The following is a 24,961-nucleotide window of genomic DNA, read 5'->3' on the forward strand; positions in this document are numbered from 1 at the left end:
CCCACTGCTTCCCACCCTCCCAGTCCCATCCATCTCTTGCTCCTTCCCTCTGCTCCCAGTACTATCCATCTTCCCTCTGCTCCCCACCCCTCCCCCCCGCGCGAGGTCCAAGATGGTGACTCGTTTACCCCCTCTCTTCCTCCCTCCCTCCGGCGCAGGCAGCAGTCTTTTCCAGCGTTCCTGGCAGCTGTAGCGATATACACGCTGCCTTCGGTCTGCCCCGGAAGCCTTCTCTTCAAGTTCCTGTTCCCACCTATGCGGGAACAGGAACTTGAAGAGAAGGCTTCGGGGCAGAGCCAAAGGCAGCGTGTACAACGCTACCGCTGCCAGGAACGCTGGAAAAGACTGCTGCCTGCGCTGGAGGGAGGGAGGAAGAGAGAGGAGTAGACGGAGACGCTCCTCTCCGTCCGCTTGGCTTCCCTGCCCTCTCTGTCTGCGTCCCGCCGAAAGGAAATGACGTCAGAGGAAGGCGGGACGCAGATAGAGAGGGCAGGGAAGCCAATCGGACGGAGAGGAGCGCGTGCCTGCATGTGTTTGTTTTTTTTTTTTTAACTAATGGCGCGGCAGCGCCTCGCGTCGTTTGGGGGGGCACTGCCCCCCCTCGCCCCCCCCAGTCTACGCCTATGGCTGTCTTGGTATGTGTGGGTACCAGTGACACATGAAAATGTGGGAGGGAGGTCCTGAAAGCCAAATTTAGGCTCTTAGTTAGAACACTGAAATTCAGATCCTCCAGGGTAGCATTTTCAGAAATGCTCCCTTTAGGAGCAAAATAAGCACTATATACAGCACTTATATGTTCCTATATAGCAAAGATATGTCAGATTATAATACATGGTACTATCTGGCATTAACAACCTGACTTTAAAAATGCAGACTGATTTCCCTCCGAAGGGACACCACCTTGTAGTGGTGGAGGGGCTTCTGTGTTTCAATGACTCAGGGGGCTATGCTGATGGGTTACCCATATCAGACAGTCCTCTGAGGAGAAACCAGACAAAGAGTGTCCCAAACTGGGAGAGGGGTAAGATGGCGACCTGAAGTTCGTATGACCAACGGCCCAGCTGCCCTCTGAAGTTTTGTTTTCTTTACGTAAATTTCCTCTCTGCAATTGCAAATACCTTAACTGAGAGGAAGGGGACAACCAGCGGTCAGCCGCCGATGGCCAGCGTTTTGTCCCTTGAGCAGCAGGTGCGGGACTGCTGTGCAACGAACTGCCCACAGATAAAAGGGTTGGCGAGTCCTTTGATTAGCGCCGGCAAAGGAGCATCGACGCTCTTGGACCTGGAAAAAACAACTCCATCACTCCCGAATTATTCAACCACCATGTCCAAAGGAGTGGAGGAGTGAGTTAGAGGCATATGCTGAAACGGAGGACATTTACAGCAGAAACTGAATCGGCAGAAACACTCCTAAACACCTAAGGAAAATCAACTTGGAGTTTTGGGTTCCCGTGGAAGTTACATTGAATACCATCTGGAAGGCGCTTCGGGACCTAGCGGTGGCAGTAAATAATTTTGTTTCAGATATAATTTTATTAGAGAGTTACATGGACAATTTAACTGAACCCTTTGAGAGTGAAAAATTGATATAACAAATGATTCTACACGAGCAAGAAGTGGTTATGATTTTGAAAATGATAATAGACCAGAAACTTTGAATAATAAAATGAATATTATTATAGATGATTAATATTGAGATTATTGTTTATCCCAGAGTTCCGGATATGACTCCTAAAGTTTTCCTCAGAAATATTTCCTCAATTATTACTTTAAAAAGGAGTGAAGCCTGTGAAAACTGGGATTACTTTAATCAGTGGGATTTGAATTAGAGACTTAAGTACATGTATTGTTAAATAACTTCTGTTTTTTTAAAAGAGAAAGAATGTAATCAGATGTATTATTTCTAACTAATATTGGACAATAAGTATATTTTCAATGAAATGATTTGACTATATACACTGTATTGGCCTTGAAGAAGCCAACCAGATGATCAATGTGGAATAATGAATTAGACAAGCAATATCTGGGGATAATCAGGTTAATACCATGGTATTTTTTTTTCTGTTTACTGTTTAATTGCTCTTCTTGTCTTGTTTCACTCTCCCTATTTAGTGGTCTAAGGAAGAGAATAGAATTACCTGGCTGAAATAATTCCTATATATTACTTTCTCTGGATTTCTGGCAAGTTGTTTTATCACTTGTAAAAATTTAAATGGTTATAAATAAATAAATTTAAAAATGCAGACTGATTTATTTCATCTTTCACTACTAAAGCCTGTTGCTTAATGAGCCTCAACCTTGCATACTGACAAAAGAATGCTGTCAAGGGTGCCATTGTACCAGAATAACCATGTTGTTATCAGTACTGACATCATGGCCAGACCAGCCAAGGACTCTTGGAATTTTTCTTGTAACCAGAGAAGCACTGTGGCTGGCAAAACTGCATATTATTTATGAAACCCTGGCTTCTTAACAACGTGACCCCTTCAGTTTGGTGCCAGTAAGACAATATTGTGGCCCTTGAAGCTATAACATTTGGGATAAACAGTTATGTGTGTGTCACCAACAAGGCCAGAATGTACGTCACTAACCCAGCTACAGCTCATGATTTTTCTCTATAACAGTGCGTCTTATCTGAAGCAAAAGCTTCTGTGTTGACATGCCATCTGAAGTGCAGCCCAGCGTTGCGTCTGACCATCTGAGGAACACTCTTGCCATCTACTGGACATGTGCATCACATTGTATAGTTGCCATGTATAGATATTTTATAAGTGCTGTGGGTGTAGAGTAGCTGACTGAATTATAAGTCTACCTAGGATGATGTGCGTTTACTCTGAGCTGTTTCTATAAGACTTTCATTGTCTTCATTCTTGCTATTTTCGTATTGTTTTGCTGCTTTGTAAATAAATACCACTGTTAAAATGATACCAGATTCCTAGGGATCTATACTATCACATCGAGATATCATATCAAAACAACAGTCTCAAAAGGCTTTATTTTAAAAGAGAACAAAGAGGAATTCAGTATAGGCTGTATCCACAGCCGAGCTTGATCTCAGTGAGTTCAGCCGTAAATTTGGTTCACTTGAAAAGCTCTATACATCATAAGTACATAAGTAATGCCATACTGGGAAAAGACCAAAGGTCCATCGAGCCCAGTATCTTGTCCCCGACAGCGGCCAATCCAGGTCAAGGGCACTTGGCAAGCTACCCAAACGTACAAGCATTTTATACAAGTTAATGCTCCCAATTTTTGTTTCCCTTACTTTTGTTTATTTTTTATATAAAACTGTTATTTTATATCAAAGAAAGATGGTAAAAAAAAGTTCAGTCTGTTGACTGAAAACAGTTTTCAAAAAATCAATCCATAAACTAAACAAAATAACAGCACCGGTATTTTCAAAAACAGTAAGGATCGAACTTATCTCAATTTTGTGTTCTGTCGCTGTTTCATTAACTGCTCAAGATGTTCAGCAGAGATCCCCATTTGCAACGGCATCCCTGACAAAGGAGTTCTGAAATGGGGATCTCTGTTGGACGTCTTGAGCCTTTTGAGATTGTTGTTTTGATATGATATCTCGATATGATAGTATAGATCCATAGGAACCTGGAATCATTTTTACAGTGGGATTGACTTTGTTTTGGTGATTTTGCATATATTTTTTGTCTCTCCCTTGGGGGGGGGGGGGGGGGTTGTAAATAAATAAGCACTCTATTTTTTTTATAATACCCTTGGTGTGGATTTAGGTCTGTTTATTATTTGGGCATTATGAGCTTGGATTTATAGATAAAAGGGAATGCATTTGCTCCTGGTACTATATGGTTTAATGCTAGAATGGTGCAAAGTTACGTTCTTCTGTAATTTAAATTTATACTAAGTGTCACATTCCCAGTAACACCCCAAAGTGTTATCTGTGTATGCCCTACACTCCCCATTCCACATGCAGGACCGAAGAGGCAGGCAGAGCTCTGAAGTCTCAATGCGTGGTTGAAACAATGGTGCAAGGATGAAGGATATAGATTTGTTGGGAACTGGGCACCATTCTGGGAAAGGTGGAACCTATTGTGAAAGGATGGATGCCATCTTAACCGGGATGGAACTAGGCTGCTGGCACTAACATTTAAAAAGGAGATAAAGCAGATTTTAAACTAAAATGGGGAGGGGGGGAGAAGCGACAGTCGCCCAGGAGTGTGCATGGTCCAGTGTGGAGTACCCTTGAAGGATACTATTGAAACGGAACATTTAGGGAATCCCAATAGAGAGATTTCAACAATGGTGAAAGAAAGCCAGGAGTGTTTTAAGGGAGAGCAGAATAAAGGATGCACATTATCCCTGACAACTTCTAAGCAGCTTGAGAATACAAGGGGTAAAAACACAATTTAAAGTGTCTGTATACAAATACTAGAAGCCTAAAAACTAAGATGGGAGAGTTGGAGTATATAGCACTAAATGAAGAGGTAGATATAGGCATCTCAGAGACCTGGTGGAAGGAGGACAATCAATGGGACACTGTGTTAACAGGATACAAATTATATCATAATGATAAAGTGGATCAAATTTGAGGGGGGGTTTGTGTTATATGTTAAAGAGGGAATTGAGTCAAACATTCTACATGAAACAGACAGGGCCGCCGAGGGTGGGGGGGAAGGGGGGACAAAATTCCCTGGGCCTCCAAAGGGTCCTGGCACCACAGTCCCCGATCTCACCCACCCTCAGCTCTGTCGACCGCCACTGGGCCAGGCCCCCCGAATTGAAATCATCACAGCGCCTCACCTGTCACCTCACTTTGTGACTGAAAGCGCAGCCAGCAGCGGCAGATCAGATTTGCTTCCGGGCCGTCCCTCCCTGTGTCCCGCCCTCTGATGTAACTTCCACAAGGGCGGGACACAGGGAGGGAAGGCCCGAAGGGAGGCGAATCCGATCTGCCGCTGCTGGCTGCGCTTTCAGTCAAGGAGCGAGGTGACAGGTGAGGCACTGTGATGATTTCAATGCAGGGGGCCCGGACCAGTGGTGGATGGAGGTGAGGGGACTGCAGCGCAGTGGCCTGGGGGGTGGCAGCGGTGACAACAGATAACAGTATGGAATCCTTATGGATTGAAATTTCATGTGTGAAGGAAAAGTGTATACTGGTAGGGCTGTACTACCGTCTACCAGGACAGAATGAAGAGACAGATGAAGAAATATTTACAGAAATTGGGCAACATTATAGTAATGGGTAATTTCAATTGCCCCAATATTGACTGGATAAATGTTACATCAGGAAATACTAGGGAGGTAAAATTCCTAGACATAATAAATGGCTGCTTCTCTGGAGCAACTGGTCCAAGAACCAACGAGGGGAAGCTATTTTAGATCTAGGCCTTAGTGCAATGCAGGGCATAGTACGAGAGGTAGTAGTGTTGGGTCTGCTGGGAAACAGTGATCACAACATGATCAAATTTGAGCTAATATCTGGAGTGAAGTCACAAAGGAAATTTACTGTGGCAGCATTTAATTTTCAAAAGGAAGGCTATGAGGAAGATGGTTAAAAAGAAGCTAAAAGAATTGGCTGCAAAGTTTAAGACTTTAAATCAGGCATGGCCTCTGTTTAAAAATGCCATCTTGGAAGACCAGACCAAACGTATAACAACTATTTCAAGCACATCAGAAGCAGAAAATTGTGAGGGAATCCATGGGACTGCTATTTTATTTATTTAGATTTTGCTTACACCTTTTTCAGTGGTAGCTCAAGGTGAGTTACATTCAGGTACAGTGAGTATTTCCCATGCCCTGTTGGGCTCACAATGTAAGCTTGTTCCTGAGGCAATGGATGATCAAATTACTTGCCCAAGATCACAAAGAGCAGCAGTGGGATTTGAACTGGGCACCTCTGGATGTCAAGACGAGTACTCTAACCAGTAGGCTACTCCTCCACTCTAGATCATAAAGAGCAAAAGGGGCACTCAGGGAGGACAAAGCCTGAGTGAATTCTATGCTTTGGTCTGTATGGAAGAAGATGTAAGACATCTACCTCCCATGGGAGGTGGTGGAGATGAAAACGGTAACGGAATTCAAACATGCGTGGGATAAACATAAAGGAATTCTGTTCAGAAGGAATGGATCCTCAGAAGCTTAGCCGAGATTGGATGGCAGAGCCGGTGGTGGGAGGTGGGGCTGGTAGTTGGGAGGCGGGGTTAGTGCTGGGCAGACTTCTACGGTCTGTGCCCTGAAAATGGCAGATACAGATCAAGGTAAGGTATACACAAAAAGTAGCACGTATGAGTTTATCTTGTTGGGCAGACTGGATGGACCGTGCAGGTCTTTTTCTGCCGTCATCTACTATTTTACTATCGGGCTTATTTTCAAAAGTGATCACCAGCCATCTTCCGACATAAATCGGGAGATGGCCGCCGATCTCGGAAAAGCGGCAAAATCGATATAATCGAAAGCTGCTTTTTTGACAGCATCACCGCTTTCCCGTTGCCTCGCTGGCGAAAGTTCAAAGGGGCGTGTCACCGGCGAAGCGAAGGCGGGACATGGGCATGGCTACCAGATGGCCGGCTTTCACGGATAATAGAAAAAAAAGCGGCTTTAAGCAGTATTGCGCCGGGTTTACTTGGTCCTTTTATTTTCACGACCAAGCCTCAAAAAGGTGCCCCAACTGACCAGATGACCACTGGAGGGAATGGGGGATGACCTCCCCCTAGTACCCCAATGGTCACCAACCCCCTCCCACACAATAAAAATAAAGCACTTTTTTGCCAGCCTCTATGCCAGCCTCAAATGTCATACCCAGGTCCCTGACAGCAGTATGCAAGTCCCTGGAGCAGTTTTTAATGGGTGCAGTGCACTTCAGGCAGGCAGACCCAGGTCCATCCCCCCCCTACCTGTTGCACTTGTGGTGCTAAGTGTTGAGCCCTCCAACCCCCCCCCCAACACCCACTGTACCCACATGTAAGTGCCCCCCTTCACCCATAAGGGCTATGGTAATGGTGTAGAGTTGTGGGGAGTGGGTTTGGGGGGGGGATGTGGGGGGCTCAGCACCCAAGGTAAGGGAGCTATGCACCTGGGAGCTTTTTTTGTATTTTTTAAAGATTTTTAGAAGTGCCCCCTAGGGTGCCCTGGCATATGAGGGGGACCAGTGCATTACAAATGCTGGCTCCTCCCACGACCAAATGCCTTGGATTTCGCCGGGTTTGAGATCGCCGGCATTTTTTTCCATTATCGCTGAAAAACAAAACCAGCCATCTCAAACTCTGGCATTTGGCCAAGCTAAACCGTATTATTGAAAAAAGAGATGGCCGGCCATCTTTTTCGATAATACGGTTCTGGCCAGCTGTTGCGCCACCGCCAAAATAGATCGCCCGCGACATTCGATTATGCCCCTCCACGTTACCAAAAATGGTTTTCAAGGGTGATGATGTGGAGGAACTGAAAGAAATGTTGATGAACCTGGAAGATGTACTAAAGCCACTTCGACAAATTAAAAAATAGTAAATCACATTGGACCGAATGGTATGCACCCTAGGGTACTGAAAGAACTCAAACATGAAACTTCTAATCTGCTGTTAGGGGTCCTCTTACCAAGCTGCGATAAAAAGGGCGCAGCGCTAGTGGTGATGGCTGTTTGTGGCGCGTGCTGATAATTCCTTGAAATTTTTATATTTGTTAACTTTTTAAATTATTGTCATTTGCAATATGGAACCATATGTACTTTATTTTATGTTTTTGGAAATTAATTATCATCATAAAGAGATTCACTCAAGGCAGTGTACAGCAGGTATGAGGTGAAAGGAATAGTGACAAGGCAATATGTGATTTGTTATATTGGTTTTAAAATGAGAATGCTTGGTTTCTGTTTCAGAAGCATACTATTGATGTCAAGACTCTTTGAAGATGTATTTTTGATTATTCTTCCTGATGCAGAATTGTGTTTTAAAACTGACTGTATTGGGGTGAAGGGAGATTGGCATTAGTGCAAAAATGAGGGACCTTTGTTTTGTTTGAGTTTTGGACACTGAGGGGCCCTTTTACTAAGATGCGCTAAAGATTAGTACATGCTAAATGCTAGGCAACCCATTGTATTCCTATGGACTGCTTGGCACTTAATACACACTAATTCATTAGTGTGCACTAAATCCATTAGCGTGCCTTAGTAAAAGGACCCCTGAGAAACAATTAGTTTGAATGGAATAACTGCCCTATGAACATCATCAAAATAAGTAATACTTTTTATTATGGTTTTCAATTGTGAAAACATTTTTGAAAATAATGTAGGAAGGCTGTTGGTTGAAATTCCATTTTTCAAATTACTTTGGATTCAAATGATATCTATTATGATAAGCTATATGAATAGTCTATCATTGTGACATGAACAGTCAACTCTTTTGACTGATAGTCTCTTTGAATAACAGATATTAAGAGACAGATTTAGTAAATGGCAATCAAAGTTAGGCGCTGTTATGATCCATGCTAAGATAATATCTTGCAAAGGTCGCTCTGCACAGAGTACCCTTTACAGAATACTAGCTTAGTGCGCATTTCATGCCTAACTTTGGGCATGAGCACTTATGCCTGCTAAAAGCTATTGTAAATGCTGGCACCCAACTAATGGCAGTTGGGTGCGTAAATTAAATTATTCTGTAATATTGAGCCTAATCCTGGGAACACCCCTGATTTGTCCTTCCCGTAGCCACACCCCCTTTGGCAATGCATGCCATAAAATTTAGGTGCACATGTTATAGAATAGGGCATCGGGCAGATCCATGCATAAATCCTAATAATGGCCAATTAACACTAATTATTAAATGCCTCATTAATTAGTTTGTGTGGATCTGTAATCCACACCCAAATTTGCACGCTCAACTTTGGCCGACCTATATAGAATCGGTGGTAAAACATTTTTTAAATCTGTTTTGAAGTTTTTGAGAATTTATTTTAATATTATCCTCAGGATTCTATATAGGTCACTCATATTTGAGCCCACGCAGATGCGGCTGCAAATTAATTAGTTAAGCCATTAACATTTATTGATGTTAATTGACACTAATTTGGACTTAACGTATCTGCCTATGCCCTATTCTAAAATGCTGCATGCCCAGTGTATGTCATGCACAACCCAAACGGGATAAAGATAAGCTGAAGATTATCTAATGGAGAATCTCTAGTACAATGTATATCTTTGGGAGCGACCCTACTTTTTTTTATAGGTATTGGCACTCATTTTAGAAGCTCATATATATGGGCATACCAGCATTTACACAGACATAGCTATTTCAATGTGTATGTCCTATCTACATCCATATTCAAAGGGGCATGAATTGCACCGCCTATGGGCGGAATTAGGGCAGGACAAAATTGTACATAGGAATATCTGAGAAGAGGAATAAAGGTATATGCCTCAACTCCTTGACGTCAGGATTTACACCTGCTCTAACCCATGTACATGTATCTCCTGCCCAAACAAACACCTCTACAGCCATTAGACCTTCCTGCTCAGAACCCCCCCCCCAGGTCAGAACCCCTTGATCCCTTTTTGCATCCCCCCCAACAAACACACATGACGACAAGACCCTCCCTGCAGCCTCAACCCCCCCCCCCCCCCCCACCCAGTCCTGGTGGTTTAGAGGCAGAGTTCAGGAGCAGTACCCCTCTACTTCTGCCCCATCTTGTTCCAGGAATAAAAATGGTACCCATGATCCCTAGCAGTAGTCTTGCAGTACTGTCATCCATATAAGGGACATTGGCACCATTTTCTCAGAGCTGAACAGGGTTGAGAGTAGAGGGAGATGGCTCCTGAACCTTGCCTCTAGATCATTAGGATTACCTATAGGTAAGCCCCACAGGAGGGTGGGTGGGGATAAGGTTTGGAACTGTGAGGAGGAGCTTGCCATCAGGCAGGGATGGTTGCAAGAGGGTATGGGGAGATCTGTTCCAGGGGTATTATGAGCAGGGGATCTGATGCCTATGAGGGGGTGTTCTGAACAGGGGTGGGGGTGGAGTTCAATGGCTGTAGTCATAGGAGATATTTATGTAGGTTGGCAAAATGACTGCCATACACATGTGTGTGCTATTTTGTAACCTACACATGTAAGTGGTGGTACACACAACCTCTCGCACACATACACACGTAAGATTGGTGCTTTCCCATTGTATTTTTCCTGTTTTTAAGTTTCTAAAATTCATCCTTTCCTACACAAAGATGGCACCTTCAACTACATGGGTGTCATCTCACCTATATGTGTTTTCCGACACACTCACTCCTGCCTTTTCTAAAATGATGACAAAAATCTACACATGGTCACTTTCACATGTAGTTTTCAGGTGTGATGGAAAGCATTGAGAATTGCTTTTCAGTTTTACTTTGATCGATAATACCCTTTAAAACCTTCTGTCTTTGACCAAAAGTAACTTTCCTTGTACATACAAAAACAGGTTGGAATGTCTAAGATAAGGCACATCTCAAAAAGATTGGAATGTCTTGGAAGCCAGTCTGTGCAGGAGGGAGACAGGGTGCGCTCGAAGTTCAGAAGATAAGCCACCTGGCCAGTGATTTGTTTGCCTGAACCGAGGACGTGTGACTACATCCCCATGTACATTCCTGTAATTTTCCCTTGGCTCTGAAAGTAAGCTTTAGCTTAATAAAAAGGGGGGCTTCTTGCAGTGAAACCTTGAGGTTCATCTGTGGGCAGACGTGCTGCACAGAGGATTTGTTCCTGGTCATAAGGAGACTTCGGGCTTTCGCTGCAACAGGCCTCCCAGCTGATGAGATAAGGGCCTGAGATTCCTGACCAGTGATGATGTATGTGTGTGTGTGTGTGAGTGTATATATATATATATATATATATATATATATATATAATATCTGTTTCATAGCTTTCTTTTAGTTAGATGGTTTGATCAGTTTGCATATCTCTTAATCTGACTCAAGTCAGTGTGTATATTTCTTAATCATTGTATAGATTGGAACAATAATGACTTATACACTCTCCATTTAAAAGTACTAATAAAGAGTTTCATTTACCCAATACGAATCCAGAAGAATCTGTAATATTTTATTCTTTGAGCAGTCTGTGGTGATTAAGTGGGCAGGCTGCAATACCAATGCAATACATCAGGATAGACAAACTATCTAGAATTTACCTGTAAATTGCACATACCTGTCTTTTCCTTTCTTTGTGAATGACAGTTTTTTTTTTTGTCCTATCCATTTGGTGGCATTCTTTCCAGCTTGTCTTGTTTTTAGCCTGTAAACCTTCTTGACCTGTGTGCCAGATAAGGCAGAATAGCAAAGTCATGAAATAAACATAAACAAACATACTTAAACTGGGAGTAGGGGAATAAACATTTAAAAGAGTTCTCTCTCTTTCTCTTTCTCTTTCTCTCTCTCTCATTGATGTAGGATTTAAGTTTCGCCCCTGCTAATCTCGTAGATGATTTTGGACTTTTGATTCACTGTAATGAATCATCCCTTTACCATCCAGTTCTTCCACTTGTGTATCACAGTTTGAGGAAAGCAATGGATCCAGAAGGACCTCTCAGTGCAGCGTTTCCACAGTTCACAATGCAAGATTATGCAGAGGTAAAACTGTACATCTTTTGTGATTAAATACAGATCTCCTCTTGAATTCAAAATTCCTGGCAGGGTGAGTCTGGAGCAGAGATGGACCTTATAGGTATTTGAATTCCAAAGTGTGAGCAGTGGCCATTTCTTTAATTTCAGGTGCACTCTAATTTGCACACCCACCCATCTGCCCTTGCTAAAGTATTGCATCGGCGAATGTAAAACTTTACCAATGTTCATTGGGGACATGTATGAATGTTCACAGAAAATTTCATCGAAATCCATGATGGTCACGCAGAGACCACCAGACCACTTGACATGGAATGACTATTGCATCACATTTGTAGAACATAATTAAAGACATGTCAAGGCAGTGAGCACAGAAGAGGCCTAGATAACTTGCTAAAGCACTACAGGTTTTCATCATCTAGCGTGCTTTGACACAGCAGGGGAGGGTTTGGAAAAGAGTTAGCTATAGGCTCCAGTTGACTATTATATACCCCTATCCCTCCAGTTCTACCTTATTGGAAAGTGTGGTTATCACTTGGAGTATGGACCCATCTGCCCATGTTATGTGTTTTCTGCAGATTGTTTGTATGCAGGTTTGGCAGATTGGATACTTTAATAAAACAGGTTAGCAATATTACAAATATTGAATAAATATCAGAAACATAAATGATTTCAAATTATACCTGTCAGCAGCTACCCAGGTTGTAAATAGAAAGAAAATGCATACTTTAAATTATATGCAAATTAGAAATGTCTAAAAAAATACAGTGATAAATTTAGAATGTATAGTAGTAAATGAAGAATTAGACATAAGCATCTTAGAGACCTAGTGGAAGGAGGGAAAACAATACTGGAACCCTGTGATACAAGGGAACAAATAATACTGAAATGGCAGGGTGGATCAAATTGCTAGAGAGGTGATACTATATTTGAAAGTTGGGATAGCTACTCATGGATGCAGATAAATATTCTGTAGGAAGCAAATTGCAATGTGGAATCTTTATGGATAGAAAATCCATGTGAGATATGGAGGAGCAATCATGACAGGGTTATACTACCATCTACCTGGGCATGATCAAGAAATGCTAACAGAAAATTAAAGGACTAAAAACGTTTTTGTAACATAATAATAATAATGGGAGTTCCTTAGCCTCAGCAGAAGATGAATCCAGGAACTGGTGGGTTGTGTCCATTTACCAGCAGGTGGAGATAGAGAACACTAAAAGTAGGCATTGACCTCCTGAACACAGGTCCCTCTACCTTTAATATATCTCTATCTCCAGCAGGTGTTGGATGGAGCTTCCCAGCTCCTGGATTCTGTGCTTGAGGGAACTCCTGGGTTACCCAGTTGAGCTGTGGGTGCCTGGCTGGTGGTGCCCACTTTGAAGGCATACTTGAGTTTCAAGTCCCTGCCTTACCCTTTTCTCCATCCTTCCCATTTGGCTGCTCTGTGCTGTTCTCTGTGAGTTTTCCCTTTGACTTGGCTCACAATAAAAAAAAAAAAAAGACAGCTTCATGTTTTCAGACCCAAGCTCTCTGGACCGGGTGCTGGGATGCCGCCTTGTTTTCAGGCTCCTGCGGGGAGTGGCTGTACTGGACTGCTCTGCCTGAGAAGGGTGAGTGTGGCTGGCTTCGTGCCGTTTTCACCTGTCCCCCCCCCCCCCCCCATCGCTACCAGCGCGAGTGAGGCTATGGCTTCCGAGGTGGCTAAACGCTGTCCTTGCTGCGGTAAGAGACGCAGCACGACAGGGAGTTGCAGCGCAGGCTGTCTTGAGGAAAGGGAAATGGGGCTTGATATACCGCCTTTCTGTGGTATTTTGCAACTACATTCAAAGTGGTTTACATATATACAAGTACTTATTTTGTACCTGGGGCAATGGAGGGTTAAGTTGCTTGCCCACAGTCACAAAGAGCTGCAGTAGGAATCGAACCCAGTTCCCCAGGATCAAAGATGCTGCACTGACCACTAGGCTGCTCCCACTGCAGGGTCTGTTCCTCTGCCGGAAGCCTCCAAAGCAGGTGTTTCCTGTGCTTTGGCGCTCTTGACGGGCACCATCTTGGAGTCGTCGGGGGAGGCAGTTCGGACGGTTCCGGACATTGAAGACCTCGGAGGACAGGCTAGGAGCCTTGTTGAGGGCAAGCTGGAATCGCGGGAAGCTCGGGGGTTAGGAGCACAGGAGAGTTTTTCCTCGCAACAGCAGGGGGACCCGTTTTCTGCGGAGTTCATTCTCCTTATGTACCAGGCCTTTTTGTTAAAGAGGGCCTCGACGAGTTCTCTGCCTCTGCCCCTTCAGCCTTCAGTTGCCTCGGTGCAGGGGGCTCCTAATTTGGAACCAGATGGGGTGCAATCATATTCTGAGGACCCACCTTCTCTGAAGCGCAGACGGGTGTTGTCCTCCTTGGACGCGGGCTCCATCACCTCCCTTTCTCCTCAGCATTCCCTGTTTGAGAGTACAGGTGGTACCGCCAGGTCTATTGGGCTGGGGGATCTCGAAGAAGGGGAGCTAGGACAGGAGGAGCAAGATGATACGAAAGCAGTGCATAATTTTCATAGAGATGAGCTCCCCTCCCTTATTACTGAGGCCTTACAGGCTCTATTTTGAGGACCCTGAGGCGGCTTCAGCAGTGACGGTCAACGTCAAGATGGCCAGCACCAAAAAGCCCACCTGTGCTTTTCTGGTACACGAGGCCATTCAAGAGCTTATTTCGGATCAGTGGTCTGACCCGGATGGGAGCCTGAAGATAGCGCGCACGATGGCCCCCTTTATCAGGTGGGAGAGTCTCATCTGACGCTTTTTGCGTTTCCTAAGGTGGATTCCCTGGTGGCGGCGGTCACCAAGAAAACCACTCTACCTGTGGAAGGGGGTGTTGCCCTCAAAGATATGCAGGACCACCGTCTAGCGGCAACCTTAAAGCGTTCTTTCGAGGTTTCGGCCTTGGCTCTCCAGGCTGCTATTTGTACTTCATACGCAGTTAGAGCCTGTCCTTCTTGGCTTCAGAGTTCAGTGGAGCAGAACGTGGAAACTTGTACCTCTTTTCCAGAGCTGACCCCCAGGATGTAATCAGGGCTTGCTTATTTGGCTGATGCTTTGTACAATTTAGTGAGGGTATCTGCTAAACAGATGTCCTAGCTGTTTTGGTGCGGCATCTGCTGTGGCTGCTCCATTGGTCAGCTGATATGCTTTCTAAGCAGCACATCATTAAATTGCCCTTTAGGGGTAAGCTACTGTTCAGTGAGGAATTGGAAAAGATTGTCAAAGATCTCAGGGATTCCAAGTCCCAGCGCCAGCTGGAAGAGAGGCCCAAGCCCGGTTCCAGAACTTCCTCTGTGAGGCCAAGATTTTGGGACGCCCGCAGATACCGCCCTGGTCAATCCTCTGTGCCTTTTCAGTGTTCTAGATTTCAGCAGCGTTTCTCCTTTCGTTCAGATAACAGACCCGCGGCCCCTGCACAGAGGCAGGGAGCACCAAACCATACTTCCCAATGATGGGATGCTGGTCCACTCTTCGGTGCCGCACATAGGAGGCCGTTTATCCCTGTTTTTCAAGGAGTGAACCAAAGTCACAACAGACCAATGGGTTCTCGATTTAATCAAGAACGGATACCTGTTGGAGTTTGCGGCTCCCATTGGAGACGCCTTTTTGGAATCCCAGTGTGCAACTGTCATCAAACGGACGACAGACCAATGAGTTCTCGATTTAATCAAGAACAGATACCGGTTGGAGTTTGCGGCTCCCATTGGAGACGCTTTTTTGGAATCTCGGTATGCAACTGCCATCAAGAGAGGTGCAGTTACCGACACGTTGCACTCTCTTCTGGATTTAGTGGCAATGGTTCCCGTTCCTCAGTCCGAGCTTCGGCTAGGATGTTACTCAATCTATTTTGTGGTTCCTCGGAAAGGAGGGTCCTTCAGGCCAGTACTTGACTTAAGAAGAGTCAACCAGTCTCTGAGAGTGCGTCACTTCTGTATGGAGACACTGAGGTCGGTGATAGCAGCGGTGCAGCCCGGGGAGTTTCTGACTTTGTTTGACTTAAAGGAGGCGTATTTGCACATTCCAAATTGGCCCCCTCATCAGAAATTCTTAAGATTCGTTGTTCTAGGCCAGCATGTTCAGTTCCGAGCCTTACCATTCGGGCTGGCCACAGCTCCACGCACCTTTTCCAAGGTGATGGTGGTGGCGACGGCGGCATTCCTGAGAAGAGAAGGGGTCAGGGTTCATCCATATCTGGACGATTGGCTCATTCAGGTGGACTCTGCTCAAGAGAGTCAGCTATGGCACAGGTTATCGAAGTGCTTCAGTCTCTCGGATGGATTGTCAATTTTCCCAAGAGTCATCTGGAACCCTCTCAGGCTCTCGACTATTTGGGAGTTGCCTTCAACACGGAATTGGGCTGCATCTTTCTCCCCAGCAGCAGGCGACTCAAGTTGCGATCGCAGATTCTCCAGTTATTGAGCATTCCTTATCCACGGGCGTGGGAGTATGTGCAGGTTCTAGGCCTCATGGCAGCCACCCTGGACGTGGTGCTGTGGGTGAGATCTCACATGAGACCCCTGCAGCATGCCTTACTACTACTACTACTACTACTTAACATTTCTAGAGCGCTACTAGGGTTACGCAGCGCTGTACAATTTAACAAAGAGAGACAGTCCCTGCTCAAAGAGCTTACAATCTAATAGACAAGTGAACGGTCGGTCCGATAGGGGCAGTCAAATTGGGGCAGTCTGGATTCACTGAACGGTAAGGGTTAGGTGCCGAACGCAGCATTGAAGAGGTGGGCTTTAAGCAAAGACTTGAAGACGGGCAGGGAGGGGGCTTGGCGTAAGGGCTCAGGAAGGTTGTTCCAAGCATAGGGTGAGGCGAGGCAGAATGAGCGGAGCCTGGAGTTGGCGGTGGTGGAGAAGGGTACTGAGAGGAGGAATTTATGCTGTGAACGGAGGTTACGGGTGGGAACGTAAGGGGAGATGAGGGTAGAAAGATAGTGAGGGTGAGGGGCAGCAGACTGAGTGCATTTGTAGGTAAGAAGGAGAAGCTTGAATTGAATGCAGTATCTGATCAGAAGCCAGTGAAGTGACCTGAGGAGAGGGGTGATATGAGTATATCGGTTCTGGCGGAATATGAGACGTGCAGCAGAGTTCTGAACAGATTGAAGGGGGGATAGATGGCTAAGTGGGAGGCCGGTGAGGAGTAAGTTGCAGTAGTCCAGGCGAGAGGTAATGAGAGCGTGGACGAGAGTTCGGGTGGTGTTTTCAGAGAGGAAAGGGCGAATTTTGCTGATGTTAAAGAGGAAGAAGCGACAGATCTTGGCTATCTGCTGGATATGCGCAGAGAAGGAGAGAGAGGAGTCAAAGATGACTCCGAGGTTGCGGGCAGATGAGACGGGGAGGATGAGGGTGTTATCAACTGAGATAGAAAGTGGAGGAAGAGGAGAAGTGGGTTTTGGTGGAAAGACGATAAGCTCGGTCTTACTCAGGCAATGGTCACCAACGTCTCTGGAGTATCAGGTTCGGTTGTCATGGACCCCAGTTGCCAGAAACAGCTTGGACTGGTGGCTGTTAGGGAACAGTCTGAAGTGCGGGATGCCGCTTGCTTCCCCTCAATGGGTACTAGTGACTTCCAAAGGCAGTCTGTCGGGGTGGGGGGCGCTCTGCCTCCACCAGTATGCTCAGGGGCTATGGTCAACTGTGGAGTCGAACTGGGCCATCAATCGTCTGGAGTTGAAGGCCATTTGTCAAGCATTTCTGGTGTTTCATAAGATCCTGGAAGGGAAAGCAGTACAGGTACTGTCGGACAGTACGACAGCGGTGGCCTACATCAACAGACAAGGCGGCACGCAGAACAGTGCATTGGCGAACGAAGCAGCCGTCATTCTGGCTTGGGCAGAGCGACATCTTCTTCTGTTGTCGGCTGCACACATCGCCGGCTTGGACAATGTGCAGGCCGATTTTCGCAGCCGCCACTCCCTCAATCCAGCGGAGTGGGAATTGACGTCGGACGCTTTCAAGCAGATTTGCAGCAAGTGGGGCACTCCTGCGATCGACTTCATGGCATCCAGTTCCAATGCCAAAATCACGCAGTTTTTCAGCAGACGAAGAGAGTGAGGGTCCGTGGGGTTGGATGCCCTGTCCCAACCGTGGACGCTGTCCTAACTTCTATATGTGTTTCCACTGTGGCCCTTGATTGGTCGGGTTCTTCAACAAATTTGTCTTCACGCAGGTCTAGTGATCCTCGTAGCCCCAAATTGGCCGCGGTGTCTATGGTATGCGGATCTGCGCCGGTTACTGGTTGGGGACCCATTTCGTCTTCCTCGCCTTCCAGGCCTGTTACACCAGGGTCCATTGGTTTTGGAGGATCCTTGCCGCTTTGGTCTTATGGCTTAGCTCTTGAGGAAGAAGGATTAGCCAGAAAAAGTGATAGTAACCTTGCTCAAAGCGCGGAAGAGGTCCACGACTGCAGCCTATGCTAGAGTCTGGCGAGCTTTTCAGAAGTGGTGTTCTGAGCATAATTGAAAACCGATGCAGGCTTCAGTTTCCCAGATCTTGGCTTTTTTTGCAGCAGGGTCTGCAGAAGGGTCTAGCATACAATTCTTTTCAGGTGCAAGTGGCAGCTTTGTCGTGTTTTCAAGGTCGAGTAGCCAGTTCTTCGCTGGCAGCTCATCTGGATGTTGCGCGCTTCTTGCGGGGGGCATTGAATCTTCGTCCTCCATTGCGTTCTCCGTGTCCTACTTGGAGCTTGCGGCTCGTGCTGCGAGCTTTGCAGTCGGCGCCTTTTGAGCCGCTACGGCAGGCTTCGCAGAAAGATTTGACACTTAGGTCTGTATTTTTGGTGGCGCTGGCATCAGCACGTAGGGTGTCAGAAATTCAGGCTCTCTCATGTCGAGATCCCTTCTTGCAGTTTTCAGAATCCGGGGTCACGGTTCACACGGTACCGTCTTTTCTGCCCAAGGTGGTTTCTGCGTTTCATCTGAATCAACCTCTTTTTCTTCCTTCCTTTCGAAAGGAGAACTGTCTGGAGTCTTTTTGACAGCTGCGCCTTTTAGATGTCCGGCACGTACTTTTGCAGTACTTGCACATATCAAACGAGTTTCGGTGCTCTGATCACCTGTTTGTCTTTTTTTCGGGTCCGCGAAGAGGGTTTCCAGCTTCTAAGGCCACAATTGCACGTTGGCTTAAGGAAGCCATTGTTTCAGCTTATCTTTTGGCTGGGAAATCTCCGGAGGCCTTGAAGGCACATTTCACGCGGGCGCAGGCTTCCTCTTGGGTGGAGACTGGCATGTTTTCAGTTCTGGAACTTTGTTGGGCGGTGACATGGGCATCTCATCTTTCGTTTGTTAAACATTATCGCCTGGATGTTGCAGCTCGAGATGATGCGAGTTTCGGACCAGCGGTTCTCTCTCGAGGAGTTGCAGCTTTCTACCCAATTTAGGGAGTGCTTGGGTACATCCCATCAGTTCCTGGATTCATCTGCTGTTGAGGCTAAGGAAGGTAAAATTAGGACTTACCTGATAATTTTCCTTCCTTTAGTCGCAGCAGATGAATCCAGCATCCCTCCCTGCTTGCAGTCTATACACATTTAAGATAAGTCTTTGGACACTGTCTGTACAAATTTAAGAGGGACTTTCATAGTCTATGCCATTAGTTACTCTGTTTTGAGAATGGTTTGCTCCAGTTGAGCAAGTGTTCTTTTATTGTGAGTTAAGTCATGTTTCTATTTCTTTCTCTGCTTTGGAATTATTTCTATACGAAAGGTAGAGGGACCTGTGTTCAGTAGGTCAATGCCTACTTTTAGTGTTCTCTATCTCCACCTGCTGGTAGATGGACACAACCCACCAGTTCCTGGATTCATCTGCTGTGACTAAAGGAAAGAAAATGATCAGGTAGGTCCTAATTTTACCATTTCAATATCCCACTATTGATTAAGTAAAAGTCTTATCAGGTAAAGTTTCTAAATGTCATAGTTGGTCCTGGAACAGACTAGAATGGAAATGATTTTAGATTTAGCCCTTATTGGTAACACAGGACTTGGGGTAAGGGATAATAATGGTGGGGCTGCGCATGCTCAGATCTTTACACTTAAGACCCTTTTACTAAAGGGTTGCCGCATGGCTATCCGACACTACCACGCGGGTGCTGTGAGTAGTGATGCCCCCAGCGCTCCTGGAAATTAGATGTAATTTTTACTGCCAAGTTAGTGTGGGAGCCCTTACTGTCACCTAAATGGGTGGCAGTAAGGGCTCCCCCAGAAATGGTCGTGTGGCAAGTGTTTACTTACTGCATGGCCATTTCCTTTTTCAGGCTTTATACCCACTGGAGTAAAAGGGGCCTTGGTGTGCAGCAAATCTACACACCGAGGCTACAGCAAGGCCACTTTTACCGCAGCTTGGTAAAAGAGACCCTTAATTTTGAGCTCTGGGAGAGTAGTCCTTTTCAGCATTTGTCAGTTGGCATCACCAAGTTGTGTGTCTGATCTATCCTGTTGTCTATGGAAAACATCAGTTACAGGTGAGAAACAATATTTATGGCTAGACACTTTTTTAAGTGGATTTTATTTTAATGAAAAGAAAGTTGAATTTCACATATTTTTATATTTTCTGGATATTTCTCCAATAGTCTTAATCATATGCTTAAATTATGTATCCAGCTTATTGATTTTGCTAAAAATCTGGAAGTAGAATTAAGCCCAGCAGTTGAAAAACTTATTCATGGCTATTACTTAGCCAGTCGAAGGGTCAGAACCAACTCCATTCATGGATCTAAATTATCTGCTTCTGCACTCAAAAATCTGTAAGTCTTTGTACTCATCTGTATAAAGTATATCAGTATGTAAATACAGTGTTTCCTTATGATCTTGGTTATTGGAATCTTAAGTCTCAATTTTCAAGGTAATTCTTAAACGTTGCAATAAACTTCTGCTGTAACAAATTATCTGGGCATATAACATACCTATCTATTTTGTTATTTATTTTTGTGTATTTATATTGTGCTGATCTGAAATACTTGCTCATATTTATACTCGATTGTAATTCACTATATCAATATAAAAACATTCACCAAAGATAAAACATAAGCAAAACCATAACAATGATATTGAAATGAAAGATATATAAATAACTAGTAAAAAAGGCCCGTTTCCGTAACAAATGAAACGGGCGCTAGCAAGGTTTTTCTCGGAGTGTGTATGTTTGAGAGAGTGTGTGTGAGAGTGACTGTGTGAGAGAGAGAGACAGAGTGAATGTGCGAGTGTGTGTGTGTGACATAGAGTGAGGCTGTCTGTGTGAGAGTGTGTGTGTGAGAAAGAATGAGAGTGTGCGGCGGGGCCCCCCCCCCCTCCGTCTCCCCCTCCTTCCCCTCCCCCCTCCCAACTTCAGGGTCGTGGTCCCCCCTCCCTCTGCCTTTCAGGGTCGTGACCCCCCTCCCTCCCTCCCACGTTCAGGCTCCTTCCCTCCCACTCCCACGTTCAGGCTGGCTGGCTGGATCCCTCCCACCCGCCGACGTTCAGGCTGCCTGCCTGTCTCCCTCCGTCCCTCCCTCGCACGTTCAGGCTGGCTCGGGGCGATGGTAGTCCTCCCTTCTTTCTTGTAGGTCGTTCGCATAGGTTCGCGATGCGTCTGACGTCACGTTTTGTGGCGTAGCAACGGGTGGGCGATGCGATCCGTTGAGTGTCATTGCTCCGCCCTCGATGTCATCATGTTGTGACGCGAGGGCGGGGCTGACACTCATGGAGGAACAGCGATCTACACAACTACAAATTTAGAACGTTTGGAGACTTGAGGCTTCATTAGAATGTTGGAGGTGCGTTTTATATAGAGAGATAACATCCAGTAAGACAGAGCATATGATAGCATGTGGTTCTTAGGTTTTCTTTTTGTTTCATCTACCTTTATTTTTCAATACAAATGTTTGTTTTCCCACTTTGTTATTTAAAGTAAGGCAGACTAAACTTGTATACTTTTATTGCCTTATATTATTGTTTTCAGTATTTAATTGTGGGCAGAAACATTCTCTGGATTTTTACCTCAGTATGTTTTACTTAGGACAAGTGGAAAAAGTTATCCTCACAATTAGCCCCACCACTAAGCCTACTAAGTTGGACTTTGGACGTTTTATTTTAAATGTCTCAAATCCGAATAGGAAATATAGCCATTTTTGAAACAGCAAAATGTATTGTCTTTTTTTTTTTTTTTAAATAGCCACATGCAGATGTTGTTGTGTTCAGTGCATTTATATTTTTGGCCCATTTCTGAAAAAAAAACAGAGAAATTCGGTGATTAAGAAATTTTCCCACCCTCTAGGATATTATCCTGCTTACAGTGGGTATCCCTGCTTGGGTGAGTTATAACTCTGAGAATGTCTCCTAAAATTTTCTAACTAATCTTGAGATATTTAAGGTTGTTTGTAAAGGTTTTTCTGCTCCATATATACACCGAAAAAACCTTTTTCAATATATTTAAACCACTTATACCTTCTGGCAGAGGTCTGGGAATTTTTCAGTACATGTCCTTCTAAAGAATTTTTGTATTCAATACCCTGGTTTGTTGGTTATTGTATGTAGTAGGAGTACCTGTGGACTATATTAGTATCTATATTTATTGTGTGATAAGCATTATTCTCAATGATATTACTGTTCTTTGGGAGGAGGAAAGAAAAAAATGTGGTGTTGCTATTATGGTATATAATAATACTACTACTTAACATTTCTTAACATTAGTGAAGAAGGTGGGAGGGTATTGCTGTTGATTGGTGATCTAGGGGAAGTGCGGGTGACATTACTTATGCCCCTAGTGACTGTCAGCATTCCTTTTGAAGAGCGTTTATGATCTCTTGGAGCACAAAATGCAGAGTGGGTTGTTGGTAGAGGTGGATTTTAACTTTACATTGCACCCTAAAGTAGATAGATTACCCGGTAAACAGGGCAAAGTCATAGAGGCACCCATTCAGTTTCAGAAATTGGTGAAAGATTTTGTTTTATCTGATTTGTGGTAAGTTCAGCACCCGCGGGGGAAGCAATACTTATTTTATTCTGCAGTACATATGCATGACTGAATTATCTTTTAGGAGATTCTTATGAGGTGGATAGGATGAAGGATAGTCATATTGAAGTGACCACATGGTCTGATCACACCCCAGTGTGGGGTGCTTTTTCTTGCATGAGTTCTAGTGGAGATAAGGTTTGCTGGCGGCTGAATGAGAGTTTATTACAGGATTGGAGGGTCCGGAAGGATTTGCAGCAGGAACTGACTCGGGGCAGATTCATGAAAGTCCCCAGAAATATCTGTCTTTGTTGAGATTCTCGATAAAAGTTACCGTTGAAAATCGAGCGATTTCCAAAGGGAATCACATGCAAATAAGCTGCTTGCAAAAACAGTGAGCAGCTTGGGGGGGGGGGGGGGGGAGCCAATTGGTAAACTACATATGCGCAGAACAGCCAATCACCCAGCGTGGCCACTCTGTACTTGCTTAGAACAGTGTGTGCTACCTACGGCTTTTATATATGCATATAAGCTGTGTTCATGAAACCTTTGAGTAGCTTTTTTTTTTTTTTTCCAAACATTTTTGATGCAAAGCCGCCATAGCTGAAGCCAGAGGGAAAGGGATGATTTTTAATTTTTTAAGCATTTTTCTAACATGAAGTTAGCCAGTGGTGGCCAGGGAGTGCACGCGCTGCACACAGCCCCAAGATGCTGCTTTTCACTGTTGGCAGAAGTGGAAGCTTGGGCAGTCCTGCCCCGAAGTATGGCTAAGGTCCGTTGTGGCCCTCTGCAAGGTCTGCCAGCAGCCCTGCCAAGGATAGCCAAGAGGATCCCGGCTCCAAAGACGTGTTATCCCACCACCTACATGAAGAACTGCCTGCTACGGCTGCTCCAGACCTCCCATAAAATTTCCCCCACTAAAGGCAGGAAGGCCTTTCTGTGCACTGCTCATAAACGGATGTGCATCACTCACAATGCACCATTGTTCAGCGTGCAATTTTCTTTGGCTGCCACCACAAATGGTAAAAGGCCCACAGAGCCCCTTTGTGCATTGCCCGCTGAATACCGAGCTCACTGAACCGGCTGGAACCAGTATAAAAAAGCATATTGCTGGCCGGGTAAGTTTTGTGAATCTCCCCCTTAGTATTTAGAGTATAATGATCTTCCTGAAATACTGCCTCCTATATTATGGGAAGACTTGAAATCTGTTTTATGGAGAGTTCTTATTAAATGGGGCTCTAGGAAGAAAAGAGAACTGCTGCAGAAGAAAAGTTCTTTATGTCTACAGATACATGAGACAGAATGTAGATAGCAGCAATATTTTGAGGTGCAATGATAGGAAGTGATTAGATGGGCTGAGGGATGAACTTCAGTCTCTTCGGTTGGCAGAAATAGACTTTAAGTTGCATCTCAGTCAACAATGTTTTTATGAGTTGGGAGATAAATCTGGAAGAATACTGGCACGGAGACTTAGGAAGCACCAGGCTTATTCTTACATATTGAAGCTGAAGAGTGGGAAAAGTGAAGTGCTTTATAAGCCTGAGTACATTCAGCAGCGATTTACTGAATTCTATAAGCAGTTATATTCTAAGGGTGAGGGTATCGAGGGGAGTGCAATTGCTCAGTTACCAACTTTCTCACTTGAGACCCAAGCTAGGTTGGATACAGATTATGGCTTCTGAGGTTGAGGCAGTCATTAAGGATCTGCCCAGGGGTAAGGCCCTAGGTTGGATGGCTTTGCCAACTCTTTTATAAGGTCTTTGGTGCATCCTTGGCTCTTGTGCTTGCAAGATATTTTAATGCTTTCTGGATGGGGGCCGCTATTCTGCCTCATCCTAATTTAGCTGGTGTCACTGTACTTTGTAAACTGGGCAGGGATAACACGCTCTGCGTCTCTTACAGGCCTATATCTCTTATTAACACTGATTTTAAAAAAATTTCTAAGTTACTGGCCAATGGCCACTAGGATGGCACCTAGTGTACCTGAAATTATTCATCTCGATCAGGCAGGTTTTGTTCCTGGTCATCAGATAATGGACAATATAAAAAGGTGTATCTAGATTGTAAGCTCTTTGAGCAGGGACTGTCTTTTTGTGTATGGTGTACAGTGCTGCGTCTGCCTTGTAGCGCTATAGAAATGATAAGTAGTAGTAGTAGTGTTGCATATTGTTGAGACAGTGCGCTCTGTCAAACTTCCTACGATGCTTTTGGCAGTGTAGCTGAAAAGGCATTTAACAGGGTGCACTGGCCTTTTCTATTTGCAGTCGTGAGAAAATTTGGGGTGGGAGCAGAGTTTTGTGCCTGCCTGCAAGCTCTGTACACTAATCCTTGGGCATGTATTAAAATCGATGGAGTGTATACAGAGGAATTCGAGCTGGGCAGGGGTACGCATCAGGGGTGCCCTCTGTCAATTTTGTTGGTTATGGAACCATTCATGCAAATG

The 24,961-nt window shown here is 44.8% G+C and overlaps 1 protein-coding gene across 1 annotated transcript in view; it reads left to right on the forward strand.

The window, feature by feature from the left end:
* The window catches only part of MCMDC2 (minichromosome maintenance domain containing 2), an 83,712-nt gene that overhangs the window by 51,366 nt on the left and 7,385 nt on the right, over positions 1-24,961 (forward strand). The window contains exons 11-12 of the mRNA XM_030190162.1: positions 11,380-11,559; positions 20,190-20,332. Of these exons, the coding sequence (XP_030046022.1) occupies positions 11,380-11,559; positions 20,190-20,332 (323 nt within the window). The remainder of the gene's footprint in view (positions 1-11,379; positions 11,560-20,189; positions 20,333-24,961) is intronic.

Source organism: Microcaecilia unicolor, chromosome 1 (genome assembly GCF_901765095.1).
Source record: "Microcaecilia unicolor chromosome 1, aMicUni1.1, whole genome shotgun sequence".
Lineage (NCBI taxonomy): Eukaryota > Metazoa > Chordata > Amphibia > Gymnophiona > Siphonopidae > Microcaecilia > Microcaecilia unicolor.